General features: G+C 36.3%; 1 protein-coding gene across 1 annotated transcript in view; it reads right to left on the reverse strand.

The window, feature by feature from the left end:
• The window catches only part of tmtc2b (transmembrane O-mannosyltransferase targeting cadherins 2b), a 288126-nt gene that overhangs the window by 48069 nt on the left and 218136 nt on the right, over nucleotides 1-21921 (reverse strand). Inside the window, exon 8 of the mRNA XM_030136547.1 lies at nucleotides 15295-15416. Within this exon, the coding sequence (XP_029992407.1) occupies nucleotides 15295-15416 (122 nt within the window). The remainder of the gene's footprint in view (nucleotides 1-15294; nucleotides 15417-21921) is intronic.

Raw genomic sequence — 21921 nt, forward strand, 5'->3', positions numbered from 1 at the left:
ATGTGAAACGTGAAGATAACATCAGATACACTGCAGATGTTGCTCTGGCTCCGAGGAGATTATGAATGAAGGCTGCATCATATTAGCTTAAGGAAATGACAAGACGATGACTGAATCCAATACTTCATGCATCATGTGTCCATCTCTGTGTGTACATAGGGCCTTAAACACATCCTAACCCCCGATGGGTGGCGGCGGAGGAGGTGTGGTCGGGGTCGACGCAGCAGGGAGACGACACTGATCTGTGTGATTAACTCCCATATTTTTTTTTTGTCTTCCCCGCATTCACAAATCGCAGCAGCGTTCTCGGCCTTCGCTACCAGCTCTGCTAACGCCGTCCGCCGCTCACCCTTCTCTGACCTCGCTGCTGAGCCTTATCTCACAGTCTTCCTTCTTCCTGTCCTGCGGCGATCTGAACCTCAAAAGCCCTGACAGAATTAAAGGTGTCTTCATCCCTCATAGCTGTGTGCCTCTACAGTGGTGGGTGGGGGGGTGGGGGGGATGAAAGAGGCAGTGGCAGGCCAACTTCCTGCACTGGTTTTGATCAGAGTTAAGCGCTGTAGTCATCAGGCAGGCACATTAGCCACATTACAGGAAGGACATCTATTCAATGCTACCCTGAAAATTATGTTTGCAAACTTTCCAAAACATTTGAATACAAACACATTTTTTTTCCCTCATGGGTAATGACAAATTTGAGTCTGTCCAAACTACTGAATCGATGGCCAAAAAACAAAACCTCCTATCTGCAAATTTTTCGATTTTGAGTTTTCACATTAAATGGTGAGAACAAGGATGACTCCACATTTTCAGTCTATCTGCAAGATAATCCCGCCCTTTCTTATGACATGAAGGTCACCTGATGACAACAACAAAGACCATACTATAATAAAATTAAACCATCAATTAATTAATCTACTTTTATTTATATAACGCCAAATCATAACAAAAGTTATCTCATGACACTTTACATATAGAGTTGGTCAAAACCAGACTCTAAGCCAATTTACAGAAACCCAACAGAATCCTCCAGGATCCACATTTTTTTTTGTTCCCTGAAAAAAGTGATTTTGCAGATAGGAGGTTTTGTATTTTGGCTGTCGATATTCTCTTCTTTTTACGTCATTTTTTTAGACTCAAAAAGTTTTTTTTAGCATCAAAAACATACACTGTCCATGCAATATTTCACTACACCACCTTTGGTTTTGATAAAAAGAGATTTTTGTGCAATAACCTGCTCTACCTCCCAGTATTTTAATTCAAATGTGCAATAACTTGTTTTTACCATCCAGTACTTTTACCATTATTTTTTTTTTTCTTGATACACTACTTTATGAGTGTGTGTTTGTGTTTGTCTGTGCAATAACTGTTTTTATATGTTTTAGCTGTGTTTATGTTTTGTTTCTGTTTTTGTTCATGTCTTTTTTTCCTTTGGATCCCATGACTCAGGGAAACGCACAAGAATTCACAATGTACCTGTACTGTGATGTATCTGTGCAAATGGCAAATACATTCTATTCTATTCTATTCTATTCTATTCTATTCTATTCTATTCTATTCTATTCTATTCTATTCTATTCTATTCTTCATAGTGACATCTTTTTTGCCACATAATGAATACAATATAAAACAAGAAAAGCACTCAGAGGGCAAGCAAAAAAAGCAAAAAAAAAAGATCCCCCCCCAATCACCACCAAAATTTAATCATTTCTTCCTTGTGCCAGCATCAACATTTCCTGAAAATTTCATGAAAATCCATCCATAAATTTTTGAGTGATCTTGCTAACAAACAAACAAACAAACAAACAAACAAACAAACAAACAAACAAACAAACAAACAAACAAACAAACACACAAAGCAAAGTGATCACAATACCTCCTGGTGGAGGTAATAATAATATAATATAATATAATATAATATAATATAATATAATATATTAGAATAGAATAGAATAGAATAGAATAGAATAGAATAGAATAGAATAGAATAGAATAGAATAGAATAGAATAGAATACCCTTTATTATCATTATACTGAATGTACAATGACATTGGAGCGTTTCTCCTTTTACAGTGCAAACAGGTGACTATATATAAAATATAAGGTGCAAAATTTGTACCACACAAAGTTCTACAAGACAGTGCAGTTAGCTTTTTATACAAATATGAAGATAAAAGGATAAAATTGAGAAAGTGAAAAAATAAAAAATGTATTGCACAGGATGGCTGAAGATATATACAGAATAATTATATTGCACTGGTGATTAATATTTACAGATGGATATACACTATATTACATGTGGGAATGACTGTATAGAATAGAATAGAATAGAATACATCTTTATTGTCACTGTCACAGGACCAATGAAAATCAGTTTAGCAGCAAAACACTCAGTGTAAAAGGGACCGTGTAAGAAAAATTGTATTAAGAGTAGAAGAGTATTAAGAAAATGTAGAAAAGTAGAAAAAAGTAGGAATCTGCAAAGGCTTCCGAATAAAATATTAATAAACATATGCTACTAAAGTACTACAAGAACTTCTGAAATGAACAAAACTAATATAGAAAAGCTAATTCTATACTACAGATAAGAGCTATGTACAATAAATAGGATATATACTCTTAGCACTGAGACACTATTAGGTTTGAATCTGTGGTCTCTTCTGTCAATGTGTGTTGTGTACTGTTGTTTTATGTATATTTATGGTACTTGATTAATCAGGTTTTTTTTTTTTTGGGCTTCGTTATAATGTTGTAAAGTGCTATATAAATACACTTTGATTTGATTTGAACTTTGATTTGATATACAGGTATGAAGGTGCATTGTACTGCATGGGCTGAATGAATGTTGATGTGGTGATGTATGAGGTAGCAGCAGCAGTGACAGTGATAGATATATTGCACATTGTATTAACGCTTATGTAGAATAATCACAATACGGGTCATAATATGTTTTCCATCCATAGTTGCATTACTTTTTAATTATTGATGATTTAGTTTCGGACCGCTGCATCAAGTCTCCGTCACATCCCATATTAGAGTCTGGACTTTATGGAGGATAATCCATGTGTGAAAATGACGTCTTATTTTGCCTGAACCGTTCTGTCACAAACCTGATGATCCTGATCAACCCTAGCTTGGTTCAATCTTTGTGCCATTAGAGACATGAGAGGACATTTACTGCATCAGTTAGAGTTAAATAACCTGTTCCAGCTGAAACATTATTAACCACTGCAGTATTAACCCATGGAAGGATCTGAACTGTTTACTCAGTTAAATCCAGTGAATGTCTCCTGGAATTAAAACCAAAGGTAGTGCAGTGAAATATTACACATGTGACTTCTTTTTGTGTCCAGGCAGTGGATCATGATCACAGATTTACAGAGATTCACCCCCGCAGGTCTGAACTGTACTTTCCACTAAAATCAATAACACTTTCTTAAATAAAATGACTTTCTCTTCATGGCCGACTGAATTCTTCCCTGACTTGACTTCAGCAGGTCTTGACACTGAAGAACAGCCGTTTCACCCTGGACTGTCTTCGCTGACAGAAATTGGTTTCAGATACTTGATGTCCTTTCGGGGTTTTGTTTTTTTTTTTTTTTTCAGATAGGAATTTCTGTCAGTTTAACAAACGTTTTTTGCCCACAGCGTTAGTTAAAGTATTCTCTATGCTTAGCATCAGTCTAAGCACAGAAACAGGAAAATCAATCTAGTTTTGCTGCTAGAGCTCAGTTTGATTTAGACACACAATCATCTGTAAAGGATAGAACTGAGCCACAACCAATAACATATTATTATCAGATTAACCCTTTAGAGGACACTCATAGAAATACTCTGGAATTCAAAATGTCAACCTTAGTGTGTCATTGGAGGGCAGAACAATGACTTTATTACTTTTGTGAATTTTTCAATAATTGCTATGTAGAAAATCTAAACCACAGGTGTCAAACATGTGGCCCGGGGGCCAAAGGTTTCACTCTGGCCCGTCGGATGAATTTGTGAAACGCAAAAATTATAATGAAGATATTAACAATCAAGAATGTGAAAATCATTTTAGGTCAATTCAGTCTGAAGTGGGTCAGACCAGTAATACACTATCATAATAACCTAGAAATAATGAAAAACGCAAATTTTTGTCTTTTTTTTAGAGTAAAAAAAAAAAAAACAACACAAAAATGTTTATATTTACAGACTATCCTTTTACAAAAAATGTGAATAACCTGAACAAATATGAACAATATGAAATTTCTTAACAGACATATGTAGAATTTTACCAATATTCTGCCTGTTACCAAATATTTTGTGTATTTGTAGATCCACTGTGATTAGTACTTTGTAATGCACATGTATAAATGATAAACTGAGGTGTAATATTGCTAAAATTGCACTTCTTTTTCTTAAGAATTTTCAGGTTGTTCATATTTGTTCATGTTATGTTCAAGTACAGTTCGTAGATGTAAATATTTTCATTACGGAATTTGACTTTTTTCACTCAAAAACATAGAGAAAACTTTGGTATTGACATTATTTATAAGTTCTTATCCTATTATTTATATTATTTTATTGGTCCGGCCCACTTTAGATCAGGTTAGACTGAATGCGGCCCCTGAACTAAAATGAGTTTGACACCCCTGATCTAAACCATCGTTAGCTCACTATTAGCGCTGAAGGGTGTGTGGCACCAGTTAACTAGGTCTGGCCCCATACGGTTCTCATTCATTCATTCATTCATTCATTCATTCATTCATCTCTCAAAGCCACACACACTTTGTCCTGAACTAATCTATATTTATACATAAATCGATACAGTGAATAAAATTCAGTGAGCAGATCAATCCTCACTCTGTAAATTTGTTTTTATCAGTGCAAAATGTCCATGGAAAAAATCTGATATCATTAAAGATACTGTCAAACTTGTGTTAAAAATCTTCTTTTTCAAATGTAAATAATATTCTAAAGGAAATACATGACAGAAGTGAAGTGAAGCTACAAGAATACATCCCCATTTTAACGTGGACCACCAAGGTCTGCGATAAAATCAGCCCTGTAGTGCGGAACTGGGTGAGCGCACACTCTTAACGAACTAGCCCAGAAATGGGATAGCGCATTTTGCGTTGCGTTAGTTGTTAACGAACAAAGAGCGAGCCCAGAAACGGGATAGTGCAAAATGCGTTAAATGGATGCATTTTGCGTTGTGCTGGGCTTAACGATTTAACGAGCTAGTGCAGAAACGAGCCCCAGGTGTAGATTACTGCACAAAGTGAGAATGTTATTTTCCTTGGTCAGGATATGTACAGTCAGTCCAGCTTGGATTTAAAAGGCTGACAATTAATACTGAACAAACAAGAACTCAAACTATGAATTATGAAAGAGCTGCAGCATCTGAAACTGACCACAATGAACATTTGACAGATAAACAGAACCACAGTGCTTCAGTTTCAGCTTCACAGTTTGTCATGTCTTTTATGGATTGTGATTGTCTCTCTCAACTCACCATATATTTTTTATTAGTATGTTTTTATTTTTATTTTTATCAATTATTAGAAATTTCAGGTGACCCCATTTGAATTCCATGCAACCCCTACGAGGGGACTAGGGCTGTGTATTGGCAAGAATCTGGTGATATGATACAAATCATAATACTGGAATCAGGATACAATATATCACGATATTTCATAATACTGTTAAAAAGGCTTTTTTTTTTTAATTTTTTTTTTTTTTTTTTTAAAGATTTTTAAGATTTTTTTATTATTTGTATTATCATTTATTCATTTTACATTCATTTATTCATATATATTTTTAAGATTTTTTTTTTTATATTTTTAAAATTTTTTCCTGGAAGAACTGAATTACACCACAAATATGCACAAACATAAAACACATTTTTAGTTGATCAAAACAGGATCTAATGCTAGATCACAAAATCTTCCTGCGTTAAAACTTAAATTCTGTTTCACAGATATTACAGTTTAAGATCCTGCTCAAATGTTCATATTCTATTAGTTTATAACTAACATCATAACATTATTTTTGTGCAATCCCAACGAAGGAACTAACATCTGCCTCTCAGACAGTAAAAAGTGCTTTTAGGATGCTTCAAATAACCATTATTTAATAAAACAGTAAGATAAAAATAAGATAAAAACAATAAAGAAAACCAAAAAACAAAAAAGAACCTCCACCATATCTGCATTTGAATAAATACCTAAAAATATCGATACAGTACTTTTAAATATCAATACAGTATTGTGAAATGAAATATTGCAATATATTGCAGAACCGATATTTTCTAACAGCCCTAGTGGGGTCCCGACCCCAAGGTTAAAAAACAGTGGCTTAAGGGCTTAAAGTGAAAACAGAGGTTGGTGCCAAAGTGTTGGAGAAAAGGTTTAATTTTATTTACATGTAACATAAAACTTCACATATCAGCTGTGATCCACACACCCTTACTCTAGTGCAAAGTCTATAAATGGACAAAGTTAAAAAAAAGATGGTTTCCATAAGGGAAATGAAAATGTCCAGAGCCAGGAAGAGTGTGGGCTTCCTGTGGAAATCCAGATCCCAGCGCTCCAGGCCATTTATGTCCTTTCATTAAAGAGCGGAGAGACGGCTGTCAGCTGATGAGACCGCCTCCACCCTTATTCTGACCTTACGCACCGCTCCTCCACTAATTTGTTTATTTCTTTTCTGGCGGTCCTTTTCAGCTCCGACTATTCCTCGATCTGTCAGCGTTAATTCTCAAATGCCTATGTAGCAGCGATCTGTAACGAATGACTGTATGACCTGATCACATGACCGCCTCCTAGACTCGGGAGACCCTGAAAACGGCTTCTGCCCCTGAGACCCTTTTCTTTGCTTATTCTGAGACAGGTCGGTGATGTGCCCCGGAGATGATATTATCTCTGCTGACCTGGAAAATATAGAGCGGAGGTAGATCTCTTTACATTTCTGTCTCGATTACATCAAATTCTCTACCTTTATAGGGCACTGTTGTTTTACTGTTGGTACCAGAAACTGTGAATCCAGCACTTTTAGCTACTTTTTAAGACCCGGACTACGGATGCGGATGAATAATTGATTAGTCGTAAAATCAAATTAGTAAGGAAAGTTGTCGTCTTTTTTTTAAGAGTCGATTAATTTATATTTGGGGTGCAGGTGTAGGTGGGGTAAGATTTATGCTTTACTTCATAGAGATGTAGAACTGATATTTATGGCACTGTTTGTGCCTTAGCGCTACATATGTTAGCCCAAAGACCTAAACAGCTGCTGGTGACAAAAAAACACCTACTGATATAAAACATTTCAGACATTCTGAACCATTAATCCTCTCCATATCTTAAAATAATCAGGTAATATAAAATTTCTCGGCTTTTCAGTGGCATCAGATATCACCTATTTGGATGTTCAGAGTTTCAGTATTTAATTTGATTGATTGATTGATGCATTTATTTCGACTATGACTGTCAAAACAGAAGAAAATAAATAAACAAAACACTTAAACATAAGACATAAAATATATTTTCAAAAGGGAGTGAGAATATGTATAACTTATAAACTCCCTCCCCTTCTCCTTATTTAATTAATAACAATAATAACCTTCCTAGTCTAAGTATATCTATACTATATACTATAATATGACTGATACTTATTTTAATTTGGTTTCTGGGTTTTTATTATTATGAACAAATATAATATGATTTACATACACATATAATACAATAACACATATATGCAAATACATATTCATACACAGATCTATACACCCACATATACATATATACCTACATATATATACACACACACACACATACATATACATACACATACTTGTATATCTTTATAACACCCAGTGATACCCAACACCTCCCTCATCCCCGTATCTCTGAAAAATTGTGTTTATGTACCTCCTTTTAAATACTTTCATGCTTTAACTCTATATTAAATGTGTTCCACAGTCTCACCCCACTGACTGAAACACAAAAACCCTTCCTAGTCGTGCGTATTATGTGAATTTTAAAGTTAATTTTCCCCCTTAAATTATAACCCCCCTCATGAATACTGAATAATTTCTGTATATTGCCATAATACTGTATATCAACATTTGCAGCACTGATTTACCAGTTAAAAAAAAAAGGAGTTTGACAAATGACAGTAGTCGCTTTTCCATTCACCCTCAAAATGTGCGAATATAACTTGTGCATAAAAATTTACCTAATGGGAAAAATGATGATTTCGCCAAAACTCTTGTTTTTAAAAGTTTTTATGTCTGTATGCATATTAATGTTCATTGAAATGTGTGTATGCTCAATATGTAATACACATACTGATATTATCAATATTTTATTTTATTCAGCGTAGATCTTATTGAGAGTGGGAAGAAGGGGGTTAGAAGTTTTTTGGGTTTTTTTGGAGTGTTATATCGTTGTATATTAAAACAGAAAATCAATGAAATACACCGGTCAACAACAAATTTATTGTTTAGGTTTTTTGAGCTGATTTAGGATAATTTTGGTGTGCTGAATCCAAAAATCACATTAATTTTGCTCAATCAGGTCAATTTTCTGATTTATGCTACATATTGGCTTTCTAACATTTTTGCTTACATTTATGGGCATTTTCACATCATATGATACAAAATTCTTTCATATTTCTTGCAATAAACGAGTTCTGAAGATTTTACTTTTGCCAATTTATGATTAATGTTTTTTTTAATATTACAGGTGAATGAAATGGCTTCGACTAGAAGATCTTACAAAAATAAGCCTGACGTATTCTGCTACATCTGCAGTGAATGCACCGTTGTACCTAACAGGAATCAAGTCACAAGTTTCATAAAGTGTGCTTACCAATCTTATTTTGGTATTAATTATTATATTTTGTGAGAAGATCAAATTTTTCAAAATCAAATTAGCAAAAAAAACCTGACCTGATTGAGAAAAACAGAAGTCATATTTCAATTTAGCTGTGCAAAATGGTCCTAATTCAGTTGAAAAAACCTAGACAACTTGCAAAATCATTTTTTTGTAACCCAGTGATATATTTGAAAAAAAAAACAAGGTTTTGCGCTGGCAAGAGGTGTTTTTTGGGGCGTAGTGCAATTTATATATCACAAAACTGCTATTGAAAGACCTTTTTCCGCAATTAGAGTCACGTGAATAAAAAAAAAACGGATGTTGACGGACGTTACAACAAGCGAAGAAGAATAGTTTTAAAAGAAATATAATAATAATAATAATAATAATAACGGATTGGATTTATATAGTGCCTTTCTAGACACCCAAAGTGCTTTACATTATTGACCCATTATTCAAATAAATATGGCACGGTATGTGTGGACACACCAGGAAACCCAATCATTTTTTAATTTAGTACGAGACAGAGCGGTAATATATAATAATAACGAATATATCTGTAAATCAACAAGATATTTATGTTCGTTGCCATGTTTATGGAACAACGTCTCAAGTCATCTCGCCATAATAAATAAACAAATCATCGCATTTGTGATTTAACAGAAAAACTGACATTACGCACTTCTGTTTTTTCGACATTTTGTAAATATCGATAAAGCTTTGCACAGATGTCCAATGGAAAAGCCACTATTGAGTGTAGATGCTAGTTTTCACTTTCAGTTAACGGTATATTTTAATTACAAAAGTCTGTTTTTTTTTTTTTTCCAGTAAATTACCTTTGCATTTACTCTGAGCCTTTATGAACTCCATGGTCATTAAATTAAATACAAGGAAATACACACATTCCACTGAGAAATGTAGATGTAAATAATAAATGCGGATGAATCTCTTGAATAAGGTTAGATGTAGTGAGAAATTTATTAGCAAAGAAAATCGTTTTAGGTCTCTAAGGGTTAAGTAAAGGCTGAAAAATCCTATCTATCTATCTATCTATCTATCTATCTATCTATCTATCTATCTATCTATCTATCTATCTATCTATCTATCTATCTATCTATCTATCTATCTATCTATCTATCTATCTATCTATCTATCTATCTATCTATCTATCTATCTATCTATCTTATCATTATTTTGGTTTGGATGGAGGGCACGTATTAAAGATAACATCACAATAAATCAACTTATCAACTGAAATTGATTAGATTACTCGACTTCAATAAGTAATTTAAAAGCCCATCCCTTATATAACATCGGCTAACTAGCCTTACTCTCCTGAAAATATTTGATTTGGGAACCACTCCCATGGCAGATTAAAACAACTCAACATGGTCTCCCTCTTTTGGTATTCTCTATATGCTCACTCTCTTCCACCTTTTTTCCCTCTCTCTCTCTTTCTCTCTCTCATCCACATGCTATTGATTAACTGTAGATGCTTGGAGGGCATTGGTGCGATCAGCAGAGAGTGGGAGAGAAGTGATGAAAAGCCTGTGGTGATGAAAGACAGCGTAACAAAAATAAAGTGGAATCGACAGAGAAAGAGGTAGAGAATGACAACTAGTTCATAGATGGGATGTACAGCAAGGTCGGTTCTAGATACTTGAGTTCAATGAATCGCAACTGCATCCACTTTTCAGCACTTAGGACCTGAATTATTAAGATCACAAATAACAAGCACAAATTTGCTTGTTCATGCTAAAAATGTGCGTGCTACTGATTTGCATGTCATGGGTGATCAACTAATGTCACATTTCCACTACGTAGCATCAGCTCGACTCGACTCTACTCACCTTTTTGCGCTTCCATTATGAAAAAGGACCTGGAATCTGGTACCCGGTACTAGTTTTTTGGTATCACCTCCGCTGAGGTTCCAGGACTGCGTACCAGATACTAGAACATGACGTGTAAACACTGCAGAGCACTGATTGGTCAGAGAGTCGTCTCTGTGACCCACCGTTTTACAAAAAACAGATGCGGAAGTTTACAGTAAATGTAGCAGTAGGTTAATCCACATGATGACAGCCTGTAAAACTACACCATGGTTTGTCGAGGAGGTTCAGATGTAAAAATTCAGCATGAGCTTGACGAGAGAACACGCAACAAACAAGTTTATCAGCAACTCTCTGAGCAGATGACACGGAAGTAACGCACCGCATTGCTATGACATCCAGGTACTGTAAAGTCGGTAGTATTCTGTAATGGAAACAGTTTCCAGGAATAGGACCTGGTACCTGAGTCGAGTTGAGCCGAGCCGAGTCGAGCTAGTTCCATGTAGTGGAAACATGGCATCAGATTACCCACGAAAATGACAAGAGATCGCCTTATTTAAATGTGATACTAGTTGTCGTCATGGAGACAGTATGCTGGAAAAACTGTTCTGGGATACGCCAGCACTAATGGCCACAGAGTGCTGGAATGATCCAGACGCAAGATTAAGAAGCTTTATTGTCATCATATTAGCACAAGGCATTAACATGACAAAATTCAAGATGCTTTTCAAGTTAGGGCTGCACGATACTGGAAAAACTGACATTGCAATTTTTTTTTACCCTGCGATATATATATTGCGATATTAACCCTTTCATGCACTGTTCACTCCAGTGGACAGTTCTTCTCCAGCTGTTTTCTTGTATATTAATGGGTTTAGTTGTTTTAGTTCCATATCAGCCAACACAGTGGACACTGATGCACCATCCCATACACTGTAATTCAGACCATTACTGTAACTTTGCTGTTCTTGATAAACCTGATCTGCAGTAACATGTTTGAGTGTAAATCAGTTGTTATTTGTTAGACAAGAAGGTTTTTTTTTGCATATTATCGCCATGAAGTGAGTAATAACTAGCATTAGAATATGTTAAAATGTGAGAAGACATCAGATTAGCTGCATTAAACATGTTTTTATTTCATTGTTTTCATATCACTTTCTGATATTGGGTTTTAAATACATGTTTCTTTACTTCAAAAATTAAATGCATGGATATTTTTGTAACTCCATAGAAAAAAACACTCGATCGCATTGTTTTTTTCATGCCTAAGGAGGAATAAAAACACTGAAGAAAAAAAAATCTTGACTAAGGTTCTCACAATTAAAGCATGAAAGGGTTAAATAGCTGTGTGGCGCCGACGTAAATGGTCAAATAAATTAGTTGTGTTACCTCTCGATGTGGCAACAATTGCAAGGCACTATCGACACAGAACATGTGTTTCAATATCATCCTTCTTATAGCTGAAATAATTCCAGATAATTGATGTTACTTTTCATTTTGGGACCGAGTCTTCGTTTTCGGTGATTTTCTCTTGTTCATTACTCATTTTTCTACTTCGGAAAACTGATTAAGAACGATTGCAATTGGTGGATTGCTGCAAGCAGTGTGTGTCTGGTACCGTTAAAATTATTATAGTTGAGAACACGTTGAGTTCATTTGCCACCTACATTGCAGGACCTGCGATGTGACTATTGCGCACACGTACATCGCGATGACAATGCTCAAACGTTATATTGTGCAGCTCTACTTCAAGTCAGTGCAAATCAAGCTAAACATAAAAGAAAACATATACTATATCCAAAGTAAAGGCAGCTAAAAACCATTAAAAGCAGCCAAAACACATGTCCTGCTCCCTCAAATTAAAGTTTCCAAAGGTGGGAAAAGGAAAATTAGCTGCACAACATCGGGAGGCTTAGAGGGATTAGTACAACATCTATAGCAGTGATTTTCAACCTTGGGGTCGGGACCCCATGTGGGGTCACCTGAAATTCAAATGAGGTCGCCTGAAATTTCTAGTAATTGACAAAAAATTAAAACTTACTAATAAAATTTTTTATTATACAGCCTAAATGTTGCCTAAAATTAACGTTTATTTGCAACATAGTATGGCAAACTATTACACGATCAAAAACAAATTAATTTCAGCCAAAAAAAAGTCTCCATTTTGAATGTCTGGGGTCGCCTGAAATTTCTAATAATTTATAAAAAAAATTTAAAAATTAAAACATACTAATAAAAATTTACAGTATATAGTCTAAATGTTGCCTAAAATTAACGTTTTTTTTGCCACATATTATGGCAAACTATTACACGATCAAAAACAAATTCATTTCAGCCAGAAAAAAAGTCTCCATTTTGAATGTCTGGGGTCACCTGAAATTTCTAATAATTTATAAAAAAATTTTTTTAAATTAAAACTTACTAAAAAAAATTTACATTATATAGTCTAAATGTTGTCTAAAATTAACGTTTATTTGCAACATAGAATAGCAAACTATAGTATAGTATAGCAAACAAAAACAAATTAATGTTAGCCAAAAAAAAATATCTCTGGGGTCGCCAGAAATTTGTGATGTTAAAATGGGGTCACGAGACAAAAAAGGTTGGGAACCACTGGTCTATAGGTTCCACTTTCACTATAGGGTCTGGTAGTGATGTGTGAGTCAGACCTGTGGGGCTTTTGTGGAATTATTTGACCTGACCTAACCCACCCCACAAATAAACTGACATTCTTTTGACCTGCCCTGACCCGACCCGCGAGTAACCTGCTGATGATCACTAATGTACGTCACAGAACGCACCCCCATATAATACCTGGACAGACAAGAGTGGTAAACATACGGCCTGTGGGCCAAAACCGGCCTGCCAAAGGTTCTAATTTGTCCCACTGTATGACTTTGGAAAGTGCAAAAATGATACTAAAGTTATTAAGAGTCAAAGGTGTCATACTTGTCTTAGTTCAGGTTCCACATTCAGACCAATTGGGATCTCAAGTAAAATAATAACATAATAACCTATAAATAATGAGTCCAAATTTAAATCAAAATTTTAATGTGAAAAGTCCCTATCCAGCAATGAAAGCGAGGAAAGAAAAAAAAACCCTGAACTTTTCTGAATGACTTCAATGACTAACAAACCTGGTTTGCTTGTCTTTCTGACCTACTGTGACAGAAAAGCACCATTTCTATCAGTTTCCTGGGGCCAGGACCACTTGAACTTATTTTTGATTCCTGCCTCACACTTCAGTTCATCCCCACGCTGACTGACGATGAATTCTGACATGATTTCACAGAATGTTCAGACGAAATACTTTGGCGGTAAAATACTCAAAGCAAATCCGCCATCTTGTCTCCATCGACACGAAATGGGCCACGTCTCATAATCGAACCAATCAGAGCCGTCGATACAAGTTCCACGTTGTAAACTAGCATCTCATTGGTCGAGACGAACAGAGATGAAAGCAATATGGCCGCACCCATGAGATGGACCCAAATAAACATAAACATAATTTACACTTTTCAGAGCGATTCATGCATAATTTTCCAGCTGAAATGTTGCCAAACCAGATGGAAATGATCCGAACATGTTTAATTTACCGGAACATATGCTCAGCTTTTGGAAAAAAACGCATTTCTGGAAAAAAACGGAACACTTTCATTACTGCTATCGAATCGGTATCAGATCAGTATCGGCAAAACTAATCCCAAAAAAAAAAAAGAAAAAATAGGACTAATGGCCCTGTAGTTTATCGGCCAAATTAAAAGCTTTGGGAAATGTATCCAGATGCCATTTATTATCACCCAGTTCTGTGTATTTATTATATTAAAGAAATAGCCCATGTTTTGGTCATATTCCAATCAGATCTGTAAAAAATTCAAATTCCTACTTGATATCATTGATACTTACTGATTTATTGCATCGATCCACTTCCTATCTCTTATAATCGGAAAATTTTTCAAAGTTGCACCAAATCCAGAATCAGATCCGGATTCAAATAATTTCAATACCTTGTGTTAACATCATCATACAGAAGCTGTATACCAAGTTTGAAGTCAATCAGAGCTGTAGGTTCGGAGAAGAAGATGATTGAAATTTTTTCCCCATAAGAGCCCATGTTAAATTTTCTGTCAGTTCCCGAATCCAGAAGAAGATCCTGATCAGCATGTGGACATTACGTTTTGGTCATCTCCCCATCAGGGCTGGACTGTAGAAATTTACACTTGATATCATTTATATTTACTGAGTTATTGCACCGATCCACTTCCTATCTCTTATAATGGGGACATTTTAAAAAGTCGCACTGAATCCATAATCAGATCCAGATCCAAATAATTTCACTAACTTTTGTTGACATCATCATAAAGAAGCTGTATGCCAAGTTTGAAGTCAATCGGAATTGTAGTTTTGGAGAAGAAGACGAATGAAAGTTTTGTAATGGACGGCAGACGACGACGGACGCCGCATGACGACAATAGCTCACGGCCTGTCAGCTGGTAAACTAAAAATCAGATCGGATCGGAAACAAAAAAATCTAGATCAGGACACGACTAGTTGATACTTCTTATTCAACAGTATACAAAAACTAGAAGATGAAACAGACACAGAAGTCTTACCGTCATGGCCAGGAGCTTGCCATAGGTGAGGTGTGCAGGAATGTGGTCCGGCTTGGCTCGGAGGGACTCTCTGTACCAGTGTTCAGCTTCAGGCAGCTTGTTCAGTCTCATGTAGGCCTCTCCTGTGAGGATACAGACAGGGGTCGGATGAGGGGTCACGCTGTCAGAGGTTAAGACATCACACATTGTCATATTGTTTTTCACAGAATTAGAATGACAGGAGCAAGGGTCGCAGCAAAACCAGGCTTCACACCGTCTGGGCACAACAAATACACAACACAGCGTCTGGTATTTTAATAATCGGTGCTATTTTGACTTGGAAAATAACTAAGGCTGCAAATATATGGGCTTGTTTTGTATTTTCCTTGCACAAAGGGAATTTGTTTCAGGGAAATGAGAGAAAATAATCTTATCAAGCCTGTTTTTGTTTTAGAAAAGTGATCTCACTTTAAGAAAATATATGTCTTAATAAGATATTCTAGCTCTTATTGAACTATATGTAACCAGGAAGAAGCCAACATAATGGTTTGCTTAGTATCCCTGCAGAGAAACTAGATTATTTTCTTTATTTTAAGAGTGACGGCACTTACACAACTTCTTAGTTTAAGAATATCTTAACCTTTAGAGGTCTGAGCCTATTTAGACCGTTTTTGAGTACTTTTGATTTTGCCTTTATATACTATATCCTCCTGAGACTAAGCAATGCATTTTTGTCTTCTGTAGGGGACAAGAGTTTCACAGCTTTATTTAAAAAAAAAAACAAACAAAAAAAACCTGCCCACTGTAAAGGACATTCCACTAAAAAAAAAAAAAAAAAAAAATCTAAAATAAAAAAAGGTTGCATCATGCTGTTTCCAATCAAGACAATTATTTAATGTAAAAAAGCCAAAACTTTTCCTTTCTTTGGTCTCAAGAGGATGCAAAGAAATGTTTATTATACCCATGATTGATATCTTTTTTTTTCAGCACAACTTCATCTATCTCCTCTGCCTATAATTTTTTTCACTTTAATTTACTATAAAAACACAAAAGGCCAAAAAACACCCAAAACATATAAAATCCGATTTGAAAAATGTATATAATTTATTGCATAAGTGACACAAAGATGCTTAAGGAACCTTTTCAAAGACTTTAAAAGTGAATATTGGTTCCAAATATTAGGTATATAAAATCTAAATCAAATGTTATAAATTAAAACTATACTCAAATATTTGACATAAAAGCACATCTTTACATAGGCATTTTCTCACTCCCCCTGGTCCTCCCGGTTTCCACATCCGGTTCAGGTGGGGGTCATCCTCACCCTTACCTGTAATGCTAATGTAGTCTGTGGATTAGAATCCGTAGATTGGGCCAGTTTTTTCCGTTTTGAAAAAGGACAAAAAATGATGAAGATATGGTCAGAAATATAACCCCCCCCCCCCCCCCCCCCCCCAACTAATTTTCATACTTTTATTCATGTTAGTTTGCTCCGGTTTCTAAACATCATATCTCCGGTTGTACTTGCTCTATCAACATCTAATAAAAAGTGAGAGAGTGTTTCAGGTCTACACTTTCATATGCAATTATCCCCAGTGGTCTACGTGGCTGACTTCTGATGCTACGACGTGTTGAAAATATCATGTGATTCAGTCACAAGGCCATGACTGTGGACTCCTAAGGGTTAAATAATGTTTCCTCAGCCCACTCAGTAAAACTTGATAAAGCGTTAGCATTTTTAAAAAATATTTTAGTTTAATTTCTCACTGGCTTGACCTTTATTTCAGTTTTACAAAATCATTTCCAACTAGAAGCACTCAGAGAGCGCAGACCTCTGCCAAGGCAGATCAGTGCCCCAGATTTGGATGAAAATTTCAGGAAATGTTGATACTGGCACAAGGAACAAATGATTCAATTTTGGTGGTGATTGGGGATGGGGGTATCAACATTTCCTGAAATTTTCATCCAAATCTGTCCATAACTTTTTGGGTTATCTTGCACACAGACAGACAAACAAACAAACAAACAAACAAACAAACAAACAAACAAACAGACAAACCAACGCTGACAAAAACATAACTTCCTTGGCAGAGGTAATTTAAATGTAATAGATTCTAGTGTATTTACTCCTTTCTAATAGTGCTTTTTCCAGTGTTAATAAAGAGGCAGAACTGAACTGAGCATCAGCTTTTGAAAGTATATTTAAAGTCAACTTGTACATAATTAAATAAGTTGAGTTGGGTGGGTGGTTTAAAAGCAGACCGGGAGAATTTCCCATCTAGACTTTAACACACTCTGTCACTCTCCACGATCTGTCAGATATCATCCGATACCTCCCCCTCCGCCCTCCGCCTGCTCACACCTGAAAAAACAATGACCTCTCTTTCACAGCCATCTAATAACACTTGTATTATTGGAAGAATTTGACAACATCGGCCGGTAATTGAACACAACACAGTTAAAATCAACATTATAATCTATTTAGAGGTTTGAATATATCAAGGTGTTAACATTCCACTGGAATTTGTAACATGGTTTATGTTTCAATCTACACCAAATCTTCGGAGCTGTAAAATGACAGGACGGGGTGTTTAGACTACAGTGGACTGACACTTTAGTTCTGCTGGGGATTAGGACTAATCACTTCCCTGATGAAAAACAACGATATGCAACAGGTGTCACACGCTTCGTCATGACGAAAAGATTTTGTGACGGCTGGAAAACGTACATTTGTGGTGATGTCTCTCCAGTTAAACCAGTGAAAAGATTGAATTAAAAGATAAAAACACAAGCTTGAAGAAGATATAATCTTTCAAGGGTGTTAAGTACATTTTACCATCTATATAACTGTAACCCTGTTAACCCTTTAAGGACTAATCTTACAACAGGCCATCTAGATTTCTTGAAGTTGTTTTTGCATTCTCCCAATACTTTCGCACCTTTTTTACCCAGGAAGAACTTAACTTTCAATAGAGTTGTGGAAAAAATATTAGACCACCAAAAGTCATTAAAAACAACGGTTATGCAATCAAGTATTAACTCCTGTGTGTATCATGTGACTAAAACAGACAGAAAAGAAAACATGGAATGTCTAAAAGCACTGTTTTTGTCAGTACAATGCCATAGATATTGGTGTAAGAACGGAGGTGTTTTTGGTTATTATCAAGAAAACATGGAAAAAGGATAGATATCAGCTCTGAAATTAAACTCTTATGAGCTATTTTTGTTGTTATCATTATATTTGTCCAAACAAATGTACCTTTAGTTGCACCAGGCATTAAAATGAACAAGAAACTGAAGAAAACAGGGGTGGTCCAATAATTTTTTCCACGACTGTATGTGACCATTAATTATCATTATTATAAGCCATAAATGCTTAAAATAGTGTGTTATAGCAAAAAAACAAAAACAAAAACTTATAGTTACTATGAAAAACAACTGTAAATATGCATAATGAAATTGTATGAGATGACAGAAATAGACTTTCACTATTTTACATGAGCTCAAACATTTTTGTTTGTCTGGAATGTTCGGTGTCCATGTTACAGTTTCTTTTTTTTTAGTGATTTCTTAAGTTATTCACCAATTAATTGTACAAACTGGAAAAAAACAGATAAAAACAGTGGAAAAAAAAAAATCAGAGAAACTCAACAAAAACACATCAAAACACACTAGCAGAACATTCAAAAATAACACTATCACTATTATATGCAATTGTTTACAAGAATCCACCACAAAAACACAGCTAAAACTCTGCTAAAAGTAATAAAGTAATAAAAAAGTAATAAATTCAGACTCAATACAAAACTTGAAATCACTACTCAAAACTCGACTGTTCAAACTTGTGTTTTCTTGTGCCTCTTTTTTTTTCTCTCTGTTCTTTTTGTTTTGTTTGTGAAGCGTCTTTGAGTGTCCAAAAAAGTGCTATATAAGTTTAATGTATTATTATCATAAAAATCTTCAATCTCTCTCTCACTGACTGCACTCTGCTGCTCTCTCCGCCGATGCAGGCCTCTACCATAATGTGTTATATATCAAATCAAAAAGCTCCTAATCAGCTTTCAGATGACATTTGGGTTTTCTCAATAGCGGAAACGGTTCAGGAGTTATGCTAATTTGAATGACGATGGATGTAAAAATGCATCACTGGAGACACAATCGTCCTAAAAGAGTTAACTAAACATTTCACTTTAACCAGAAAACACCAGATAGAAGAAATATATATTTAAAAAAAAATCTTTATACTATTCCAAAGTCTTTCCTGTTAAACACAGACTATGTGGACAACTTGTACCCGAATGAAATGACAGCACTGGAGACACAATAATCTAGACTACATTCGGTGTCCATGTGACAGTTTCTTATTTTTAGTGATTTCTAGTCAATTATCAATGAACTGTAAAAACCTGAAAAATACTGATAAAAACTGAAAAAATTAGAGAAACTCAATAAAAACACACTAGCAGAACACTCCAAAACAACACTATCAGTATTATATACAATTATTTACAAGAATTCACACAAAAACACTGCTAAAGCACAGCTAAAAGTAATAAAAATCTTCAATCTCTCTCTCACTGACTGCACTCTGCTGCTCTCTCCACCAGTGCAGGCCTCTACCATAATGTGTAATATATTAAAGGCATAAAGGCATGTTATAAAGGCATCGTAGGCATCGTAGGTGGTTGACACAAATCCCATTACACACAGCGGACACGAACACCATGATGTCACCACCACCTAGCCGGTTTGGATTACTAAATGCACGTTCCATTGCCAATAAATCCTTCTCCCTAAATGAGCTTTTTACCAACAGGAACTTGGATGCATTATTCCTGACGGAGACGTGGCAAAGGGATGGGGAGTTCATTCATTTAAATGAACTGTGCCCTCCTGGCTGCTCTGCTGTTGGTCAGCCCCGCCCCTGTCGCCGGGGCGGTGGCCTTGCTGTAGTGCACCAAGACAAATACATATGCAGAGGGATGAGCACCGATGACTTTCCCTCATTTGAGTCACAAATGATCAAGATTGGCTCGTCCAGTGTGTTTTACTGTTTCTTAATCTACCGTCCCCCTGGCCCTGCTGGTGCCTTCTTAAGCGATTTCAGTGATTTCCTTACATCAATAATAAAACTGGAGAAGGTTTTAATTCTTGGGGATTTCAATCTGCACATCGATAACAATTCATCCAGCCCAGCAATGGAACTTTTAGCCATGACTGACACTTTTAACCTCAAACAACATGTATCTGGCCCCACCCACAAGAAAGGACATACCCTGGACCTGGTTTTCTCATTGGGCTTACACGTCACAAATGTGTGTGTTGAGGATGTCCACTTGAGTGATCATTGTGGTGTGTTTTTTGACTTATGTGTGCCTCTTGAGCCCAAGCCTGCACCTAGAAGGGCCAAGAGGAGGATCATTACAGAGTCCACAGCCCAGGACTTCCGTGCCCTGTTTAACCCTAGTCTTCTTAATGAGTGTCCCGATGTTGATGAGTTTATCCAGTGCTTTGCCACACACTGCAGCTCTATTCTTGACCAGGTGGCTCCCGTGAAAACTAATGTCACTCGTAAGTGGTCTTGTCCCTGGATAAATGAAAACATCTTAAACCTAAGGAGAACTTGTCGCAAAACTGAGCGTCTTTGGAAATCAACCCAGTTGGAAGTACACAGGTTACATCTTAAAGATCTCATAACCTCATTAAATAAAATGATTAAGGAGGCAAGATCCAGCTACTTCCACAAACTTATAGCCACAAACAAGAAAAACCCCAAAGTAATCTTTGACACAATCCAGTCCATTGTGTCCCCTGCTGTCCCTGCTGCCCCTGTGCTCTGTAAAGCTGACAGCAATGACTTCCTAAACTTCTTCACAGACAAGATCAGGGATATTAAACACAATATCCCACCACCCTCTGGCCGTCTGACCCTATCTGATCCCCCTCTGCAAACCTGGTCCTCTTTCGACCCTGTGACACTGGAGGACATCTCAGCACTTTTATCCAAAACGAAACCCTCCTCCAACTCTGCAGACATCCTCCCCCATAAGCTCCTTGTCGGTGTCTTTGACACTATTGGACCATGGGTCACAAAGTTTTTTAACCTGTCGCTCACAACTGGTTTGTTTCCCAGCTCCTTCAAACAGGCCATCATAGAACCTAAACTAAAGAAAACCACACTGGACCCCACAGACTTCAAAAGCTACAGGCCCATTTCAAAGCTCCCCCTATTGGCCAAAATCCTTGAGAAAGCAGTGTCTAAACAACTTACAGCTTTTCTGGAGACACACCAGATCTATGACACTTTTCAGTCTGGGTTTAGACAACGCCACTCAACAGAAACCGCACTATTAAAAGTGTCTAGTGACATCCTGATGGCGGCTGACTCCGGGAAATCCACGGTCTTGGTCCTGCTAGATCTCTCCTCGGCCTTTGACACAGTGGACCATACCATAATGATTGAGAGACTGAGGGACCTGGTAGGGATGTCAGGTCCTGTGCTAGACTGGTTCTCCTCTTACCTGACCGGCAGAAGCTTCACTGTGTCAATAAACAACTTCCAATCTGACTCAGCGGATCTACTGTGTGGTGTGCCCCAAGGCTCTGTCCTGGGACCAGTCCTATTCTTACTCTATGTCCTCCCACTTG

This window comes from Sphaeramia orbicularis, chromosome 6 (assembly GCF_902148855.1).
Source record: "Sphaeramia orbicularis chromosome 6, fSphaOr1.1, whole genome shotgun sequence".
In the NCBI taxonomy this organism is placed as follows: domain Eukaryota; kingdom Metazoa; phylum Chordata; class Actinopteri; order Kurtiformes; family Apogonidae; genus Sphaeramia; species Sphaeramia orbicularis.